Source organism: Phocoena phocoena, chromosome 3 (assembly GCF_963924675.1).
Source record: "Phocoena phocoena chromosome 3, mPhoPho1.1, whole genome shotgun sequence".
Lineage (NCBI taxonomy): Eukaryota > Metazoa > Chordata > Mammalia > Artiodactyla > Phocoenidae > Phocoena > Phocoena phocoena.
The window spans coordinates 94,972,550-94,995,697 of NC_089221.1; the positions used below are offsets into that span (position 1 = coordinate 94,972,550).

The window sequence follows — 23,148 nt, forward strand, 5'->3', positions numbered from 1 at the left end:
GCAAAAAACTACCAAACACTGGTGAAAGATTAAAGATCTGAATAAATGGATAAACATTCCATCATCATGGATAGGAAGATCTGACATTGTTAAGATGTCAACACTACTCAAAGCAATCTACAGATTCAATGTAAACTCTATCAAAATTTCAACAGCCTTTTCCCTAAGAAATGGTAAAGCCAATCCTTGAATTCACATGAAATTGCAAGGGGCCCTGAAGAGCCAAAACAATCTTTAAAAAGAAAAATGTCAAGAACTCATACTTCCTGACGTTGAAACTTATTACAAAGCTACAGTAATTAAAACAGTAAGGACCAATGCAATAGAATGGAGAGCCCAGAAATAAACAGATGATTTTCGACAAAGGTGCCAAGACAATTTAATGGGTAAAGAACTGTCTTTACAACAAATGGCATTGGGAAAGCTGGATGTCCACATGTAAAAGGATGAAGCCGAAGCTCTTGCTTTATACCATATACAAAAATCAGCTCAAAGTGGATCAAAGACCTAAGTTCAAGAACTAAAACTATAAAACCGTTGGAATAAAACATCGGGGAAAATCTTCGTAACATTGGATTTGGCAATGATTTCATGGAATAACAACCAAAAGCACGGGCAACAAAAGAAAAAATAGATAAATTGGACATTTCTCCAAAGAAGATACACAGGATGGCCAATAAGCACATCAAAAGGTGCTCGATATCACTAATCATTAGGGAAATGCAAATCAAAACCACAATGAGATGTCACCACATAGCCATTAGGATGGTATTATAAAAAAAAAAAAAAAAGAAAAAACAGGTATTGGTGAGAATGTAGAGAAATTGGAACCCTTATACATTGCTAGTGGGAATGTAAAATGGTGCAGCCACTGTGGAAAATAGTTTGGTGGTTTCTCAAAAAGTTGAACACGTAATTACCATGTAATACACTGATTCCACTCCTAGGTAATTATCCAGAAACAGATATTTATTTTACACCAGTGCTCACTGCCACCATATTTACAAGAGCCAAAATGTGAAAACAATCCAAGTGTCTATCAACAGATGAACAGAAAAACAAAATGTGGTATATACATAAAACAGGTATATTTACTCAACCATAAGAAGGAACGAAATTTTGATATATGTGACAAAATGGATGGAGCTTGAGAAATACAAGCCAGACACAGGACACAGTAGATTATATGATTCTACTTATATGATGTACCTAGAATAAGTAAATTCAGAGACAAAAAGTAGAATAGAGGTTAGCAGGGGCTGGAGGGATGGGAGAATGGGGAGTTACTGTTTAATGAGCACAGTTTATGTTTAGGATGATGAAAATGTTTGGGGTATAGACAGTGGTACTGGTTACACAACACTGTGCTTTGTACACTTATAAATAAACTTTATTACATTACGTATCTTTTAACACCATAAAAAAAAGTGAACAAAGAAGGCTCATGGGAAACTTTATAATGGATGAATCAGTTTTGACAACTCTGGAGCCCTTTGATCAAAAGGAGAGACAGCCAGAGATTATATTATATGCCTCTTGATGTGATGCAATAGGAAATATGTATCATCCTGACTTGATATTTAATGATAAGGAACTATGGCTGATTTCTTAGAAGTGATATTACAGTTCCATTTTTTAAAAAGCTCTTTTTGTTTAGCGATTATACTGAAAATTTTCCAGATAATATAAAAAATGGTATCTGGGATTTGCTTTAAAATATTAGTCAGTGAGGGTGAGGGAAGTGGATAAGTATATGGATGAATGAAGGCTGGCTTTGGGATGACAAGTGTTGAGATTGGTTGATGAACATATTAAGGGTTCATTATACACTATTCTCTCTTCTTTTGGGTATGTTTGAAATTTTTCATAATTATAAAAATTAATATGGTGCACCTGAGGAATGGCACTAGAAGTGAGGAGACAGAGACTACTGCCTTCATTTTAAATTGTTCTATTTTCCCAATTCATTTCAACCACATGTATGAATTTTGTTTAAGAGAAAAAATTAGGATATTATAGTAAGTCCCCACATACGAACCTTTAAGTTGTGAACATTCAAAGATGCGAACGTGCATTCACATGTCCAATCGCGTAAGTCAGTTCACATGTCTGGCGTACATTGTCACATGCGTGCATCCTCTACAAGTGGTTGTGCTTTTTGTGTACTCTACTGTACAGTACTGTATAGAGTACAGTAGTACAGTATCTTTATTTCAAGCTAGATCTGCAAGAGGACGACTTCATTGAATTCCTTGCTGTGCAACAGGAGAAATTTACTAATGAAGACCTGATGGAACTGGAGGCCCAGAGAAAGGATGAAGAGAAAGAGGAAGAAGTAGTAACTGAAGAACCGAAGAGATTCATGATGCAGGAAATGGCAAGGGGATTTTCTTTATTTGAGGAGACACTGTTAGTTTTTGAGGCACAGGACCCGAATGCAGAACGGTACACGAAGGTTGCAGCAGCCATTCAGAATGCAATCCAGTGCTAGCGTGTCATCTATGACGAGAAAAAAAGAGCTACTAACCAGACATCACTGGATCGTTTTTTCAAGAGGTTAGATAGAACTGAATCCAGCAAGGAACCAGAACCTGTGCCATCCACGTCAGGCATGAGTGAAATTGCAGCTTGCCCTCCATCTCCTGTTGCTGACGATCCTTTGGCTCTACCATCTCCCACCTCCTCTCCCTCCTCCAGTCAGTAACTCTTCTTGCCTGTTCACTTGATGCCAGCCCCTGTATGCCAGCTGTGGTACTGCACTATAGTACTTTTCAAAGTACTATACTGTAGGATTAAAAATGTTTTACTTTTTGTGTTTGTTTTTTACATATTATTTGTGTGAAAAGTATTATAAACCTATTACAGTACAGTACTATACAGCCGATTGTGTTAGTTGGGTACCTAGGCTAACTCTGTTTGACTTACAAACGCACTCTCGGAACGCAACCTGTTCATATGCAGGGGACTTACTGTGTATAGATGATGAACATAGACTTTTGTTAGATTCCTGAATATCAGGCCTAGGTGATATGTTTTAAAGGCAAAAAGGGCAATTTTAAGGTATTGAAAACTTGTGGGTACGCAATGGCTAATAAGCTTATGTATTTAGGTACATCAAAAGGTAGTAGAGATGGGGAAAATGTATGAACATATTAATCAGTACATTTCAGAAGGCTTATACAAATAAATTAATACAAAATAGAAAACCTTAGATGGTTTCTAAAGGAATGACCCATGGTTTACCTTTTAAGATTAAATTTTCCCCATAAACCCTTTACTGGTATGTTCAGACAGATCTCCTCACTAGACAGACCACCGATCAGTTTCAGGTAAAAGTTTTTTATGACATTACACCTACTTTCTTACATAGGTTCTGGGACACTTTATAAGAATAGAAATTTCTAAGTAGTACAACAGATAACTGAATTCTGTGGAAAAACCATACAGAGACTAGCTTTGCCAGAGCAACAGGAAAAACCTTTTGCCCTAAACCTAACAATATTTAATGAACATTACAAAGACCAAACCCTTTACGCACAGTTTTTTTATTAACAAAGAGTAAAGGTTTCTCATTTTTATTATTTCTCTTACCTTTAGAGTTGCTCCCACCCAAAAAGAATAACAGGTGTCAACAGGCTTATTAGGTCTTCCATGATAACCATTTTGTTGTCTCATTATACACCACCTCTTTATCCTGTTCAATTCTTTTTCTGAAAAAACTTCTTCTAGTTTACCCATCAGGCACAGTGATGCAATGCCACAAAAAGTTGATCCTCCTGTTAATTAAAACCACACAATACTTTAAACTTATTAGATGTCTAGGAAACTAATATGAAATGATTGAAGAAAAAAAGGGTTAAATAACTCTAGAAAATAGTGAAATAAAATTAAAAGACAATTAATTTTACTTTTATTTCACTATTTTATTTACCTTAATTTCACTATTTAAAATAACCACTAAGCACTGGAGTCTTCAATATGAACTTGATGAAATAGAAAAAAAATTAAAATAACTTAAGGCCGTAAGAACAATTTTTTAAATGAAAAAAGATTTAGAAAGTAGTTCAAAATTATATGGTTAATGGGAAAGTTGAAACTAAAATCTAGAACTCCTACTCCCTGTCTACTACTCTATCACCTGCGTCTGATTTTAATTCCCTTAAAGACAGTGTATTGATTATGGATTGAGGTTCCATCTGCCTAAAGCTACAGACTGATTTTCACATATAACATAAACTAGAAGCTTATATGTCAGCTTAAGAAATTTAAGGAAGAAAAGTTTCAGCCAAGGGCAAGAGTGTGTGTGTGTGTGTGTGTGTGTGTGTGTGTGTGTGTGTGTGTGTGTTGGGGATGGGGGTAGTATGGAGAAGAAAACTGTATCTGGAAGTAGATGCACAATACAGGTCCATGCTCACTATGGTAGACTGAGTAATGCCTCCCAGTGATATCCAGGTCCTAATCCCTGAACATGGGCATGCTACCTTATATGGCAAAAAGGACTCTGCAAATGTGATGTAAGTTAAGGATCTTGAGACGGGGAGATCATCCTGGATGGGGTGTACCCCAAGTGTAACCACAAGTGTCCCTATAAAAGGGGGGCAGAGGGAGATTAAACTACAATCAAAGAGGAGGCATTGTGACTATGGAAGCAGAGACTAAAGTGATGAGACAAGAAGTCAAAGAATGTCAGCAGCCACCAGAAGCTGAAAGAGACAAAGGAACAGATTATCCCCTGGAGCCTCCAGAAAAAACCTGCTCTGCTGACATCTTGATTTGAAGCCCTGTAAGATGCAGTTCAGACTTCTGGCCTCTGGAACTGTAAGAGAATAAATTTGTGTTGTTTTATACCCCTAAGTTTATTAAAATGTTATAGCATCAATAGAACCAATATAGTCACAAAGGTAATTACTTTCCTCGGGAAATGAAAAGTCAGTATTTTTCCATAAAGGAAAAAACAACAACAAAAAAACCCCCGCCACTTTCCATTGGCGTTTTCTGCTGTCAACTCCAAACAATTTGAAAATACTTATATTTCCAACTTATTACAACTTGACCTAGTGATTTTTATTAATTCCATCTCTTTAAATAGATTGTTCCTAATATGCCTCATCCTGTAACTTTCCTTCTGGTGTTACAAATCTTGGCTGTATTCTCTGGCAAAGGAAAAGTGAGCATTTTCTCTAGAAAATGCAAGGCAGCTATCACATTAAAAGAGTCACTGTCAAAAAATAAAAATAAATAAATAAAACGGTCACACTGTAAGAACTATTTAGTCTTCAGAATTTTTCCCAATGGAAAAAAAAAGGGAGATCTATGTTAGTCATGAGTGAATTAAAATAAAAGTAAAACAAATTTATCATAACCTTTTAGAATAATTTCTATTCAGCAACTATCAATCTTATTTCCCCTTCAATGACCTACTAGTTTCAATTTCTCTTTCATGAGAAGCTGGCCATGACTTCAGGTATTATTACATCATTAAATATAAAGCCTCTAAGAGAAAGTACATAATCTTTAAAACTATCTACCAAGAAATAAAGACACACTTAATTGTTACTCTCCAAAATAACTGTTTGGATTTTTTAAAGCAAACTGGCACAATTCAAAATAAAAATACTCTTTACTTTGCCCAAATGACCAGATTTTGAAAATGACAATTTCTGAAGTAAGCCTGGTCTCTGAGTAGCCAAACACAGTCATTACAAAGTCTATTCTTTAAGCTAAAATCCACTTATCAACATTTACAGAGGTTCCTGTGTAAACAATTTTAGAACACCAGTTCTAAAAATCTGGATTAAAAGTAGGATGTTAGAAGAGTGTTAGAGGCAGACAAAAACAGCAAGAAAAGACAGGTAACATTATGACAATAAGTACAGTAAGAAAAAGCAGGCACAAGAACTCAACTAGAATATCCTTTTGGGGCTAAATAGGATTAGGTCAATGATTCCTACAAGCTTCAAAAAACTTTGAGAATGTTACATCACTATATATATTAAAGTACAATTTAAGAATTCCTTCTCATAATAATGATCTGAATTCATCAAGAAAAGATGAAATTCTGTTCATTATGCTCTGGTTGAAGAAGGTTATGAAAATAACCTTCTGTATCGAAGGCATGTAAGAGTACGAGAATATTAAGGCACATACAAATAAGAGAAAGATTTCCACCTGAAATTGCTGAAAGTTTGCCACCTAAAGTGGAATGCTTCAGTTATATGGATAATTAATGTACACAGAATACCACTGTCATAAAAAAATCACAGCTGGGAGGGACTGGTTCTCTCTTTACAACCTACCCCAGTTCTTCCAGTTGCAGGGTAAAGGAGATGTTACTGACTCTGGTTCTGTTTGCTATGCTTTACTTATGTTTTAACTTATTGTTCCCATAAGGTTTTAAAGCTCGTTTTTAAGCATTCTCTTAGTATCTATTTGTATATACCAAATAATTTGAAAGAATCTATGTGCTCTGAAATGTGTAATTTAAGATGGTCAACAAACATACAGCTAAAGTAGAAAGCTAAGTAAACAGGTACACAAATAAGTACATCATTTTACTCTTAAACACCACATGAAAAAGGTAAAGTGAGGTAGATTCAAGGGAGTTGAATGCTTAGACGAAATCAGGCCAAGTAAAGTTTAATACTTCTCTTCTGGATTAAGGAGTAGAGATATTCTAAAAGAATCATGGAATCAAATGAATATATGTGAACTTTTACATTATGAATCTCAAGAGGAAAAGTAGTTTCAATCCTAGCGAAGTAGGAAAATCTAATTCTTCCAAAACACATGAACATTTTCCCCTAAAACTGTACTATCATAAAAGAATCACTAGGATAAACAGAATCACAACATTTGATAATCATGGCCTAGAAGGGTACAATGTGCCTATTTAGTTCTCGTGACAAATGGACTCCAGGCTAAGCAGGTGTTGGAGAACAGCAGTTGAGTTAAAAAGAAAAAGAAAACAGTATATTAAGTAGCATTTAGACTGCAGAATTAGGACAAAGAACACATGAAAAAACTTGATTAACATCAAACTGTAGCAGAAGTACATATTCTAAATTCAGCCTTCCCAGCTTTCGGACGCAGAGTGGAATACAGCATAACTAACTCATCGAATATGTACTGGACAACTACAATATTCAAGGGCATATGGAGTATGACATAAATAAGACACGATCAGCTTACAACCTAGCAGAGAAGGTAAACAGAAGTAAATGCTACGAACCAAGTATTACGGGAATACAGAAAAGGGAGAAATTGCTTAGGGCTGGGGGGACAAGAAACAATGAAAGATTTTACAAAGAATGTGACAGTGAAACTAAGCATAGAAAGATGGGTAAAATTTGAAGTTTAAGAAAAGGGAAATGAAGAGAAGTAAAGGGGAAGCATTTCAAGTATAGGAAAAAGAACATTAGTAAAGTCCAGGGGTGAGAAGGCATGTAAGAACATTTGGAGAATACATTTTCTCTGCAACCTAGAGCACATGGAAGGGATCTCTCACATTACAAAGCTAGGCTGGCACTGGACCACGGAGAACTACACGAAGAGATTTAAATATGGGCAGAATGGTACTGCTGAACAAGCATAGGGTTTCAGGACACTTACCTGATATGTGAGCCTAGGAGTTAAGTTACTTACCTTCTCTGGGTAAAACGACAATAATCACTGTAGTGGTTTTATACTGTGTTAACTTGGCTAAGCGAGAACTGTTTCCCAGAATCCCCTTCTTTATATGGTCTGAAGCTAGAGAAATCTGTGTGAGATCTCTAAGGTGGAAGTGAAGCAGTAGCCATTGCCCTGGTTGTGGGCACAGAAGGTAAGAGACAAGGGTAGAGGTGCTGTGAGAGTCTAGCTTGCCCTTATTCTCCCATATACTTGGAATCCAAGTTCTTTCTACTTCTTGCTCTAGTGACACCAGGCCCACGAATGGATATACAAACAACAGCCTTCCAGTTACATTCTGGCAGCTGGATGCACCTGGCTCTCCAGATTCCCCAACTTGTCCACCTGTGCCAGTGCCACAGGAGAGCTTGTCAGTGACTCTTTCCTGATCTACCTACTACCCCTTTCAGGGCCGTACTTCTCCATCTTCTTCCACAACCATGTAAAATCTTACTCCTATAATAAATTCCTAGTCTTTAATATTCATAGTGATTTTGCTTCTGATTGAATCTAACTAATACAAAGATGTCCACTCTCGGAGGGCTAGTGTGAGGATTAAGTGAGAATAACTGTTAGCTGGCACAGAGCAGCTGCTTAATAAATAAATTCTTTTCCTTTTAAGTCCGTAAAAGGTTATAAACTGGTGACTAATGGAGGACTGGTGTGACTGGCAAGTTAAGAACAACAACAAAAAACAGAACAGGAGATTAAACACCCCAAATTCTGGATTTCTGGCTCTGTGAAAAATCAGTAGATCAGAATAGTTCCACATTCCTGAGTAGCAAAAACAGACTTGGAAGGAAGGAAAGAGCAGAATGATGGTTTTTAAAAATGTGCAGCTTGAGAGATATAAAGGTGGCTAGCTCTGCCTGGCAGGCACACAGAAAGGCAGTATGCAGCTCAGAAGCAACAGTATAGATTTGGAAACAAAGTGTGGGTGCCATCACCCCAGGGATGATTGACAGGGAACCATCTGTTAGTTCATTTAACTATGTGCCACATGTTACAAGTGTGGGAGATAAAACAGTGAATAAAACAGGCCAAAACCTCTGATCTCATGAGGCATATATTATGTGGAGACAGACAATAAACAAATAAATAAAATAAAAGTGATATGGAGAAAAATAAAGCCAGAAAGGGGGACAGAGAATGGGGTATGTATCTGTGGTTGGTTTGCAATTCTAAACAGGAGGTGTGTTTGTGGGTGGTTTGCAATTTTAAAAAGGGGGCTTTTCCAAAAATATCATTTGAGCCAATACCTGAAGGATGTGAAGTGAAGCCAGGTGTTTGCTAGGGATGGGAGTGGAGGATTCTATATCGAAGGAAAAGCAAGTATAAGAGTCCTGATATTTAGAAAGATGAATGATCCAAAGAAAAGAAGAAAGTTGGACTAAGATAAAGAGGTGAGAGGAAGAAACAAAAATAGTGAAGGAGCCAGAAACAACTTGTCAGGAAGAAGAACAAGAGGAATTGATACTTCAAGAAAGAAGGGGGCGAGGCTAACAGCTTCATTTGCTTCAATAAATAGAAGATGAGGAATGAGAAAAAAACACTGGATTTGAAATGTAGACCATTCATGACTTTAAAAGAAATATTTCATTTAAGTTGCTGAATCTTACACAGAAAAATTAAAGAACAAGCCATTTGTGTAGAAGGGCAAATAGTATACCTGGACCACTATTCTAAAAAGATTAATAAAAGGAGAAAAAGGGAGAACACCATGACTTCAGAGTGCCCAATCTGCAAGACTATTTTTTAGAAAGAGGTTTCTCTTGCCAGTGTAGACAGTGATAAGATAGGGAAGGGAGGCTATACCAAAGCCTTCTAGAGTAGTACTTCTCAGCTTATCTAACCTCACAGCACACAAGAACATTAAAACGTCTGACATTTGCAGAACACACAGCGGTGACCTGAGGAGCGAGCTCCTGACACCTAAACGGGAGCTCTAGACACCTAGGTCTTGGCTGCTCCAAAGGCTCAGGCAGCAATAGCTTGGCATGCCTATAGCCCATTTGCAGCACACCCTGTACTGTGGCACCCGGAGTAGGAAGCCCTCCTCTCAGGCTTTAGACCTTAAATCTACCAAGACAAAAAGAGTGTAAAAGGAAGATGTAAGCTTTTTGGCATGAACCACAGCCCATCAATGATGATCTTGCTGGGTGTGATCCTACTCGAGTCATACTGACTCCAAATCACTACTTGTGTGACTCAGCAAGACTTCTTTTTCCATCAGAGAGTATCATGTTTGAGCGGCCCTCTCTGTTTCATATCCCAGAGAACGTAATCCCATCTTCTGGGGAACAACAGTGTTTGTTCCACAGGTCTCCTGCACTGCAAAGTATCTCCTCCGCCTGAGTGCCCATTAACATCCTTTACGATAGTAAGCCCAGACCTCGTCTTCTCAGAAATTCTTATAGATGCCAGATTTCCTCTTTGTGCAACTACAAGTATACCCCTCCTTACCAAGTGGTGATGACCAGTGACATAATTGCTACTGCCACCCCCAATCTCATATAGACATACACAAGAATTATGATGTCCTAATTATAGTATGGCTTCAGAGGAAAATCCAAGACAGTTTTCTATACGCCCCTTAGTGACACATATACTCTACAAATACCACCGAAGGAGGGAGTGAAAATGTCAGAGAGGGAAGAGATACCTGATAGGACAGGTCCTAGGGAAAGCACAAGGAATGTGTTTTAAAAAAATGTTTATACATGGTTTACAGTTTACAAACCAGTTTCCCTCATATCTCTAAAAATAATTTTAAAGAAAGATATAATTATTTCTACTCTGTTGATGAGGAAATCCTCAGAGAGATTAAGTAAGGGGCCTAAGCCACATAGCTAGTGTTAGGGCTGAGACCTGAATATTGACGTGTTCTTTCTACTCTATCGTGCTAGCAGAGGGATGGACACACAGGTGAGCACAAAAACACTGCTGTGATGAAGAGGAAACAAGGATTTCACTCAGAGAGCCTCCCGGATCTGGGCTCTTTTTAAAAAAAAAAAAAAAGGAGCAAGGAAGTACATTTACTTCTATACGATATATTCCACTTGAAAGAGTTCAGGCTATTGATGTTTTGACAAACTAAGTGACTATCACTCACTCTGGTTCTGCCAAAATTGAGGAAAAGTGTGAAAGGAGAGACTGTATTAAAGTACGTAGTGAACATATGCTATGTGGCAAAATGTTTTATCACTATGACTTAGGACAATTATATTAAGGAAGGTAAAAAAAATTTTTTCTTCACAAATTCATTGATTCATGTTTAATATTCTGTATCTAGCTTTTTAGTATTACACCAAAGAAGAAAACGTGCTGTTTTCTAACAATATTCTAAATCATCCCAAGATGTTTTCATGCAACTAACAGCTGAAATGATCACCAGAAAGTGCTGTTTGAACATTCTGGTCTGAATAATCTCTGAATGGTTACTGACCTAGGAGAGGCTCGAGTTGGCACAGCAGTGTCAATAGAGAGAAGTAGGAAAGAAGACAGTCAGGCTGCACCAAGAGTTGAGACAGACTTCTGAGGTCCTACATGTTGAAGATACCATGATGTTATTTGAAGGAACAAAAGAAACTACATGTCCATTTATTTTAAGATGCCTTACCATGAGATTCAAGTCCAGCTCCCTGTGCCAACCCATTGTCATAGGACTGAAAAAGAAAAATATGTTCAGTTTAATAGGGAAATAATAATAAATAAATAAGTTGTCATTATGCTAATTTTTTGCCTCTTGATCTAATTTTAGTTCTCCTTTATATTTTTCAAAATATGCACTCTTTCCCACAATGAAATAGATCTAGGCATTTTCAAGTACCTGCTCTTGTCTTATTCACCAAGCCAAATCAGTAAATGTATGCACTAGGCATATTCTGAGAATAGACTGTTCAAAGATGGCACCTACATATTTAATTTCTACCCAATAAGAAGCCCCAACCTTTATTCCTCTCCCACTTTCAAGAATATATAAATTTAAGGAAAATGTAAGGATTTTATACTCCTATAACATTATAAACACAAATCTATTTTGAGGCTTTTAGGTAGCCAATGATAATGGTGCCTGCCTAAATTTGAATCTCCCCACATATCCCACAAAATCAAAACAGGATAAGAACAATACAACTACATAAAACTGAAACCTTGTCAAAGCTAGAAGACATGCTCAAGCTTCAAATTTCCTGTCTATAGAAGAGAAACATCAAATCCCACACTCCTGACGTACTTTTGCAGAGAGCAAGGGCAATCTATGAAAACTTGAGAGGAAGAGAGAGGAGGGGTGCTAATGGCAGGTCTGAGATTACCTAAAATCACTAGCTTAAATCACTAGGAAAAGCCTGAGTGTGAAATACAGGCAATCCTTGCTTTGCACAGTTCCAATATACACAGATTCCAGGTACCCCCGCTTAGTTAGGTAACATAGTATGGTTCAAATTTCAGTAATAACAATATATTAACAGCTAGCAACTGCATAAAGTACAAACTTGCTGCTAGCTCCTCAGTCCACAAACCATTACGTACATAATAGATGTGTATCACAATCGGTGACCAATCACGTCACCTTTTTCAAAGTCTGTAGTAATTGGTCACTGCACATGTTTTTCAGTTCACACAGACAGCAAGGTATGTGGCTGTGCTGTCTCGTTGTCTTTTAGTGATAAACCCACATGATGTTTTAAAAACATAATCAAAAAAGGAGACTGGCTACCAAAGATGAAAGTGCAGTAAAGAAATGAAAAGCAGTTAACACTGAAAGTGAAATTGAGATCAAACAGAGTAATATAAGAAACAGCTATCATGACAGTGCTGGCTGATTGAGACTAGACATGCAGTCAGAAAAATCAAGTGAAGGCGAAATACCTACATAAATGAGGAAAGTGGCTCTGATGAAAAAGATGGAGATGTTCTAGAGAAGAGATGCTGGCAAAAACTTCACATAAAAGGAACTCTCAGATATTTCACAACAATGAAAATGCAAAGGACAGAATGTTGGAAGCTGATACAAACTTAGAAAGGAGTATGATCATTTACCAAGACAGAAAAGATGCCTGCTCCATATTATAAATTATATAACGAGAAGACAAACAGTGCTGTTCAAGCTACTATTGATGAATGTTTTTACACAGAAAACACTTTAATATTCAATATTGCTAATGTTTTAAATTATAATGTACTAATAAATAAACATTGGTTTTACCATTTAAAAATTCTGTGTACATTTATAACAGTAATAGTTTTTAATGTTTTGGCAAAAAATTATAAAGGTCACAGAACAACTGTCATTTTTCCCACTGATGATTAAAATCACTGTGCATCATTTCAGCCTGCAAGACCATCATTACAGTCTGGCACTACCAGGCAAAGTGAGGATGCCTGTACTGTAGGAGCTCTGGTAACACTGAACAGTGACTACAGAGAAAAGACTGAGGAGAGTGTGCAAGTCAAGATGGCAGCATTCAATGGGCATAAGTCTGGTGAAGATAGTTAAAAAAGGAAGGGAGAAGGGCCCACTGAAGACCAAATAAATGAAAACTCCAAAGAGCAAAATGCAAAAACCTGGGAAACAAAAGAGAACCTTTCTCCTACCAGAAAATCACAGAACTCACAAACCTTCCCCAATCACTAAACAAACAAAAAGACACTCTAAATTAAAGAAATCATACTTTGTTTCTCTGCACTGAAAAGAGGGCACTCTTAAACTAGGAATTCTTGTAAGAAAAAAAAAATCCACTAATGACTAAACAGAAAAAAACAAATCTACACAAAGTAACTCTGAGATGAAAACACAACAGTCAGAATGAAAACATCCCAGTATAGGAAAATCTGCCTTCACCTCCAAAAAATGGTGATAAAGCAAAGGAAAACTGTAATACAGCACCCCAAACTCAATTGCATATCCTCAAATAAGCATTCGGGAATATGAAAAGAGATTTACCGTTAAAAAATGAAAAGGATAAACAGTAGGAAGAAATAAAAATTAAATGATTTCAGGAAAACATAGTAAGGAACATTTAAGAAAGGCTGAAAACAGCAAAGAGAATACAAATGAGATAAAGAAGTAAAAAGGGTCAGAGAGAAAGTGGTTGAAATGAAAGATAAGCAAAGAAAGAAAACACACTAAACTGGAATACCTAAAGAAAAAGGAAAAATAATGGACTACAAGTAGGTGTCAGCAAACTGGGGACTACAGGTTAAATTTGGCCTGTGGCCTGGTTTTGTACAGTCCTAAAGTTAAGAAAATGGTCAAACTCATTCCTAATAAAATAAATGCAAATTAAAAACACTGAGATACCATTTTTCACCCATCACATTGGTAAAAATAAAAACTGTGTGAAAACACATTCTATTGGTGACACTGTGTGGACACAGGCACTCTCATACACTGGTGGGAATATAAATTGGTTCATACCTTTTGTAGAGAAAATGGGCAATATCTGATAAACTTTATGTATGCATTTACTTTTTTTATACAGCAGGTTCTTATTAGTTATCTATTTTATACATATTGGTGTATATATGTCATTTCCAATCTCCCAATTCACCATACCCTCCGCTTTCCCCCCTTGGTGTCCATACTTTTGTTCTCTACATCTGTATCCCTATTTCTGCCTTGCAAACTGGTTCATCTGTACCATTTTTCTAGATTCCACATATACGCGTTAATATACACTATTTGTTTTTCTCTTTCTGACTTCACTCTGCATGACAGTCTCTAGGTCCATCCATGTCTCTGCAAATGACCCAATTTCGTTCCTTTTTTATGGCTGAGTAATATTCCATTGTATGCATGTACCACATCTTCTTTATCCATTCGTCTGTCGATGGGCATTTAGGCTGCTTCCATAACCTGGCTATTGTAAACAGTGCTGCAATGAACACTGGGATGCATGTGTCTTTTTGAATTATAGCTATCTCTGGGTATATGCCCAGCAGTGGGATTGCTATGTCATATGGTAATTCTTTTTTTTTCCTTTATGTTTATTTTTTCATTTTGAAAAAAGCATAACATATGCTTTTTAAAAATTATTAAAATAAAACCCTAGAAAAGTATAACATATTTTTTAAAATTTATTTCATCAAAGGTATATACATTCATCATTTAGAAAGTTAAATGGTACTGAAAAATTTATAACAAAAATTTATAACAAAACAGTGATTCCCTGCATCATTCCTCACACTCCTCCAGTACCCTTTTCCAGAGGCAACCACTTTTCAGTATTTGGCCATTTCTTCTGGAGTATACATCTTGGTGCTTCCAAATAATATGCCTAGATCATACTGTTTTAAATTGTGACTTTTAGACATATTCTATCATTTATTATGGTAGATGAGCATCCAACTCTCTTACACCCCATTCCCCTCTGTTCCTGTGCCCCATGCTCCGAGGATACTACACTTTGCTTAAATCAACTTCTGTGATTATGTAACCTGTCTACGAAAATACAATTCACAGTTGAGCATTGTGGAGTATGGTTGTTTATTTTCTTATTTTTCCTAAAATTAACTGTTTCCTTTTCCCCCCATTTGTGTGTTTTACTTTGTAATGAGCATCTAATAGACACAGCTTCTGAGAGACACAGTCAACCACCATTAGACACCTACCAGTGTCTGCCTTTCTCTTGAACAGAGCCCCCCACTCCTCCATCCTTGTCCTATCTGGGTTGAGTGCTCTCCACACTGTTGCGGAGCTGTCATCTGGGGACTTTCCTTCACTATCAACCTTGGAACTTCCTATGTTTTTCACCTGACTTGGATTTCTTATCTCTTCTTCTTTCTTGGTTTACTCTTTTGTTTTGGTGGAGAACATCCTCTAGGAGTCAAGGTAAAGAAGGATCTTTCCTTTGTCCCAGTGTTATGAAATTTCACAGTAATGTTCCTGGGTTTTGAGCCTATTTTCATCCATTATAATGGGCCCTCAGTGGTCCTTTAAGGATATCTGGAAACTCAGATCTTTCCCTTCTGAGAAATCTTCTTGAACTTTTTTTTAACATCTTTATTGGAGTATAACTGCTTTACAATGTTGTGTTAGTTTCCGCTGTATAACAAAGTGAATCAGCTATACGTATACATATATCACCATATCTCCTCCCTCTAGAGTCTCCCTCCCACCCTCCCTATTCCACCCCTCTAGGTGGTCACAAAGCACTGACCTGCTCTCGCTGTGCTATGCAGCTGCTTCCCACTAGCTATTTTACATTTGGTAGTGTATATATGTCAATGCTACTCTCTCACGTCGACCTAGCTTACCCTTCCCCCTACCCGTGTCCTCAACTCAATTCTCTATATCTGCATCTTTTTTCCTGTCCTGCCCCTAGGGTCATAAGAAACATTTTTTTTTTTAGATTCCATATATATGTGTTAGCATACGGTAGTTGTTTTTCTCTTTCTTACTTCACTCTGTATGACAGACTCTAGGTCCATCTACCTCACTACAAATAACTCTATTTCATTTCCTTTTATGGCTGAGTAATATTCCATTGTATATATGTGCAACATCTGCTTCATCCATTCATCGGCTGATGGACACTTAGGTTGCTTCCATGTCCTGGCTATTGTAAATAGTGCGGCAATGAACATTGGGGTATGTCTCTTTTTGAATTATGGTTTTCTCAGGGTATATGCCCAGTAGTGGGACTGCTGGATCATATGGTAGTTCTATTTTTAGTTTTCTAAGGAACCTCCATACTGTTCTCCATAGCGGCTGTATCAATTTACATTCCCACCAACAGTGCAAGAGGGTTCCCTTTTCTCCACACCCTCTCCAGCACTTATTGTTTGTAGACTTTTTCATGATGGCCATTCTGACCGGTGTGAGGTGATACCTCATTGTAGTTTTGATTTGCATTTCTCTAATGATTAATGATGTTGATCAGCTTTTCATGTGCCTCTTGGCCATCTGTATGTCTTCCATGGAGAAATGTCTATTTAGGTCTTATGCCCATTTTTTGATTGGGGTGTTTGTTTTTTTAATATTGAGCTGCATGAGCTGTTTATATATTTTGCAGATTAATCGTCTGTCCATTGCTTCATTTGCAAATATGTTCTCCCATTCTGAGGGTTGTCTTTTCGTCTTGTTTATAGTTTCCTTTGCTGTGCAAAAGCTTTTAAGTTTCATTAGGTCCCATTTGTTTATTTTTGTTTTTATTTCCATTACTCTAGGAGGTGGGTGATAAAAGATCTTGCTGTGATTTATGTCGAAGTGTTCTTCCTATGTTTTCCTCTAAGAGTTTGATTGTGTCTGGCCTTACATTTAGGTCTTTAATCCATTTTGATTTTATTTTTGTGTATGGTGTTAGGGAGTGTTCTAATTTTATTTTTTTACATGTAGCTGTCCAGTTTCCCCAGCACCACTTACTGAAGGAATTGTCTCTTCTCCATTGTATAGCCTTGCTTCCTTTGTCATAGATTAGTTGACCATAGGTGCGTGGGTTAATCTCTGGGCTTTCTATCCTGTTCCATTGATCTATATTTCTGTTTTTGTGCCAGTACCATATTGTCTTCATTACTGTACCTCTGTGGTATAGTCTGAAGTCAGGGAGTCTGATTCCTCCAGCTTCGTTTATTTCCCTTGAGATTGCTTTGGCTGTTCGGGGTCTTTTTTGTCTCCATACAAATTTTAAGATTTTTTGTTCTAGTTCCACAAAAAATGCCATTGGTAGTTTGATAGGGATTGCATTGAATCTGTAGATTGCTTTGGGTAGTATAGTCATTTTCACAATATTGATTCTTCCAATCCAAGAACATGGTATCTCTCCATCTGCCTGTGTCATCTTTGATTCCTTTCATCACTGTCTTATTGTTTTCTGAGTACAGGTCTTTTACCTCCTTAGGTAGGTTTATTCCTAGGTATTTAATTTTTTTTGTGGCAATGATGAATGGGATCGCTTCCTTAATTTCTCTTTCTGATCTTTCGTTTTAGTGTCTAGGAATGCAAGAGATTTCTGTGCATTAATTTTGTACCTTGCAATTCCACCAAATTCATTGATTAGCTCTAGCAGTTTTCTGCTGGCATCTTCAGGATTTTCTGTGTATAGTATCATGTCATCTGCAAACAGTGACAGTTTTACTTCTTCTTTTCCAATTTGGATTCCTTTTATTTCTTTTTCTTCTCTGATTGCCGTGGCTAGGACTTCCAAAACTATGTTGAATAATAGTTGGCAAGAGTGGACATCCTTATCTTGTTCCTGATCTTAGAGGAAACGCTTTCAGTTTTTCACCATTGAGAATAATATTTGCTGCGGGTTTGTCGTATATGGCCTTTATTATGTTGAGGTATGTTCCCTCTATAACCACTTTCTAAAGAGTTTTTATCCTAAATGGTGTTGAATTTTGTCAAAAACTTTTTCTGCATCTATTGAGATGATCATATGGCTTTTATTCTTCAATCTGTTAACATGGCGTATCACATTGATTGATTTGCGTATGCTGAAGAATCCTTGCATCCCTGGGATAAATCCCACTGGATCATGGTGTATGATCCTTTTAATGTGTTGTTGGATTCTGTTTGCCAGTATTTTGTTGAGTGTTTTGCATCTATATTCCTCAGTGATATTGGTCTGTAATTTTTTTTGGTAGATCTCTGTCTAGTTTTGGTATCAGGGTGATGGTGGCCTAGTAGAATGAGTTTGGGAGTGCTCCTTCCTCTGCAATTTTTTGGAAGAGTTTGAGAAGGATGGGTGTTAGCTCTTCTCTAAATGTTTGATAGAATTCACCTGTGAAGCCATCTGGTCCTGGACTTTTGTTTGTTGGAAGATTTTTAATCACAGTTTCAATTTCATTACTTGTGATTGGTCTGTTCATATTTTCTATTTCTTCCTGGTTCAGTCTTGAAAGGTTGTACCTTTTGAAGAATTTGTCCATTTCTTCCAGATTGTCCATTTTATCGGCACAGAGTTGGTTGTAGCAGTCTTTTATGATGCTTTGTATTTCTGCAGTGTCCGTTGTAACTTCTTTTTCATTTCTAATTTTATTGATTTGCATCCTCTCCCTCTGTTTCTTTATGAGTCTGGCTGAAGTTTTATTAATTTTGTTTACCTTCTCAAAGAACCAGCTTTCAGATTTATTGATCTTTGCTACTGTTTTCTTTGTTTCAATTCCATGTATTTCTGCTCTGATGTTTATGATTTCTTTCCTTCTACTAACTTTGGGTTTTGTTTGTTCTTCTTTCTCTAGTTCCTTTAGGTGTAAGGTTAGATTGTTTATAGGTTTTGGATCATCGTGTTTTTGTTGTCATTTGTGTCTAAGTATTTTCTGATTTCTTCTTTGATTTCTTCAGTGATCTCTTGGTTATTTAGTACATATTGTTTAGCCTCCCTGTGTTTGTTTTTTATGGGTTTTTTTCCCTGTAATTTATTTCTAATCTCATAGCGTTGTGGTTGGAAAAGATGCTTGATATGATTTCAATTTTCTTAAATTTACCAAGGCTTTATTTGTGACCCAAGATGTGATCTATCCTTGAGAATGTTCCATGTGCACTTGAGAAGAAAGTGTAACCTGCTGTTTTCAGATGGAATGTCCTAAAGATATCAATGAAATCTATCTGGTATATTTTGTCACTTCAAGCTTGCGTTTCCCTATTAATTTTCTGTCTGGATGATCTGTCCATTAGTGTAACTGAGGTGTTAAAGTCCCCCACTATTATTGTGTTACTGTCGATTTCCTCTTTTATAGCTTTTAGCATCTACCTTATGTATTGAGGTGCTCCTATGTTGGGTACATATATGTTTATAATTGTTATTGTCTTCTTCTTGGATTTTGGTCCCTTGATCATTAGGTAGTGTCCTTTCTTGTCTTTTGTAACATTCATCAATTTAAAGTCTATTTTATGTGATATAAATATTGCTACTCCAGCTTTCTATTGATTTCCACTGCACGCAATATCTTTTTCCATCCTCTCACTTTCAGTCTGAATGTGTCCCTAGGTCTGATGTGAGTCTTTTGTAGACAGCATATATATGGATCTTGTTTTTCTATCCATTCAGTGAACCTGTGTCTTTTGGTTGGAGTATTTAATCCATTCACATTTAAGGTAATTATCAATGTGTATATTCCTATTTTCTTAATTGTTTTGGGTTTGTTTTTGTATGTCCCTTTTTTCTCTTGTGTTTCCCACTTAGAGAAGTTCCTTTAGCATTTGTTGTAGAGCTGGTTTGGTGGTGCTGAATTCTCTTAGCTTTTGCTTGTCTGTAAAGCTTTTGATTTCTCTGTCGAATCTGAATGAGATCTTTGCCAGGTAGAGTAATCTTGATTGTTGGTTGTTCCCTTTCATCACTTTAAAATATCCATGCCACTCCCTTCTGCCTTGTAGAGTTTCTGCTGAGAAATAAGCTGTTAATAACCTTATGGGAGTTCCCTTGTATGTTATTTGTCGTTTCTCCCTTGCTGCTTTTAATAGTTTTTGTTTGTCTTTAATTTATGGCAATTTGATTACTATGTGTCTCGGCATGTTTCTCTTTGGGTTTATCCTGCCTGGGACTCTGCGCTTCCCGGACTTGGGTGGCTATTTCCTTTCCCACATTAGGGAAGTTCTAGACTATAATCTCTTCAAATATTTTCGTGGGTCCTTTCTCTCTCTCTTCTCCTTCTGGGACCCCTATAATGCAAATATTGGTGCATTTAATGTTGTTCCAGAGGTCTCTTAGGCTGTCTTCATTTATTTTCATTCCTTTTTCTTTATTGTGTTCCGTGGCAATGAATTCCACCATTCTGTCTTCCAGGTCACTTATCCGTTCTTCTGCCTCAGTTATTCTGCTATTGATTCCTTCTAGTGTATTTTTCATTTCAGTTATTGTATTGCTCATCTCTGTTTGTTCTTTAATTCTTCTAGGTTGTTGTTAAACATTTCTTGCATCTTCTCGATCTTTGCCACCATCCTTTTTCTGAGGTCCTGGATCATCTTCACTCTCATTATTCTGAATTCTTTTTCTGGAAGGTTGCCTATCTCCACTTCATTTAATTGTTTTTCTGGGGTTTTATCTTGTTCCTTCATCTGGTACATAGTCCTCTGCCTTTTCATTTTGTCCATCTTTCTGTGTATGTGGTTTTTCGTTCCACAGGATGCAGGATTGTAGTTCTTGCTTCTGCTGTCTGACCTGTGGTGGATGAGGCTATCTAAGAGACTTGTGCAGGCTTCCTGATGGGAGGGATTGGTGGTGGGTAGAGGTGGGTTTTGCTCTGATGAGCAGAGCTCAGTTAAAACTTCAATCCACTTGTCTGCTGATGGGTGAGGCTGAGTTCCCTCCCTGTTGGTTGTTCAGCCTGAGGTGACCCTGCACTGGAGCCTACAGGCTCTTTGGTGGGGCTAATGGTGGACTCTGGGAGGGCTCATGCCAAGGAGTACTTCCCAGAACTTCTGCTGCCAGTGTCCTTGTCCCCACGGTGAGCCACAGCCTCCCCCCACCTCTGCAGGAGACCCTCCAACACTAGCAGGTAGGTCTGGTTCAGTCTCCTATGGGTCACTGCCCCTTCCCCCTGGGTCCTGATGTGCACACTACTTTGTGTGTGCCCTCCATGAGTGGAGTCTCTGTTACCCCCAGTCCTGTCAAAGTCCTGGCATCAAATCCCACTAGCCTTCAAAGTCTGATTCTCTGTGAATTCCTCCTCCCATTGCTGGACCCGTATGTTGGGAAGTCTGACATGGGGCTCAGAACCTTCACTCCAGTGGGTGGACTTCTGTGGTGTAATTGTTTTCCAGTTTGTGAGTCACCCACCCAGCAGTTATGGGATTTGATTTTACTGTGATTGTGCCCCTACCGTCTCGTTGCAGTTTCTCCTTTGTCTTTAGACGTGGGGTATCTTTTTTGGTGAGTTCCAGTGTCTTCCTGTCGATGACTGTTCAGCAGTTAGTTGTGATTCTGGTGCTCTCGCAAGAGGGAGTGAGTGCATGTCCTTCTATTCCGCCACCTTGAACCAATCCCTCCGTATGCATTTACTTTTTGATTAAGCAATTCCACTGCTAGGAATTTATTCTGAAGTTATATCCCCAACAATACATAAGTACACATGTATAAGGTATGAATTTCAACACTGTTCCCATTTGGAAAATACGTAGCCTATATACAGAAGAGTTGGAAAAAGCTATGACATGTGCACATGATGGAGTACTACAAAACTGTTAAAAAAGAAATGAGGAAAATTTCTATGACCTGATATAGAGTGGTTTTCAAGCTATATTGTTAAATGTAAAAAGCAAACTGAAAAAAGTACTCTTTTGAGTAAGAAAGCAGAAATAAAAATGTACATATCTGTTCATCAAAAAGAAGTACAGGGAGGCCTAACCAAAAACTAATGAGAACGTTTACCTACAGAGTGAATGGGAACAAGGTGGTAAACATGGGAGTTAGGAAGGGGGTGGAGATAGAAGGAACAGGAAGCCCTGTGAGTTACACATCTCTGAATATAACTTTTTGTATAGTTATGACTTTCAAAACCGAGTTAATATTTCACATATTAAAGAAATAAAATCAACAAAGTTGGGGGGAATCCTAAAATAGAATCCAAACAGAAACAAATAAACAACTTTATTTCAAATAAATTAACATAAACAAACTAAAGGTTGGGGGTGGAGGGAATAAAAGAAGTAACTCAAGTGTTTCTTAAATATAACATTTTGACTATATACCTTCAGGCGCTAAACAAAAAGAACCAATGCATTCTGGATAATAGTAGACAGGTTTGTCACTCTCTGAGAAGGGAGTTACAAATGAAAAAAGGAAGGTTAAAATGAACCTAGTGGTATTGGATTAAAATTTGAGGTATTAGTGTGAACTCACGGTTTTTGATTGATAGAGAAAAAGATATAGATGTGTATAAGTGTGTAAGGGGGATGTCTGCGTATACATATATACATTTCCTACCTCTGAGAGAGGGGCTAGAAGCAGTGATATCAATAAGTATCAATAAGCACATTTTGTGCCCAAATCGTGGTTTCTAAACATCACCCTCCAATAAGAACTAGAACTCCTTGAAGAAATGACCAATTTCAGAACTGAGGCTGGGAAATTAAACTATGAACCTGGAATATCTTGTACCAGAAGACAAGGAGGTGCTCAAAGAATGAAGGGGACATACCAAAAGGGCACAAGGGGTTTTTGCTGGCTGACAGGGTGAAGGGGTTTTTGCTGGCTGAATCTGGGACAGCATCAAAATAAATAATGATAGTTACAGATAATAACCCATTGAGTAAAACAAGAATCTAGAGTGCCTGTTTAAATTAAATAAATAAATTAAGTCGATAAAGGTGAAGGGAAAGCTTTCCATAACTGTAGAATTTTAACTGATAATTACAGAATGAATGATGGAGTTGGAAAATATCAATGCATACTAATACTAGTGGAAAAGTTTGATGAGGGACAGGATATTTATACAGTCTCCAAGTATCTCACCATGAGATACTAAATAATTACAAAGGGAAAAATGCTAACTTTACAGAGGAAAATCTGGCATACACCACCTTAACCAAGTGATTAAAGTTAA

General features: G+C 37.3%; 1 protein-coding gene across 1 annotated transcript in view; it reads right to left on the reverse strand.

Annotated features, from left to right (window-relative positions):
* The window catches only part of PGGT1B (protein geranylgeranyltransferase type I subunit beta), a 55,572-nt gene that overhangs the window by 6,085 nt on the left and 26,339 nt on the right, over positions 1-23,148 (reverse strand). Inside the window, exons 6-7 of the mRNA XM_065874550.1 lie at positions 11,285-11,330; positions 3,592-3,776 (exon numbers count right to left, since the gene is read on the reverse strand). Coding sequence (XP_065730622.1) covers positions 3,592-3,776; positions 11,285-11,330 — 231 coding nt within the window. The remainder of the gene's footprint in view (positions 1-3,591; positions 3,777-11,284; positions 11,331-23,148) is intronic.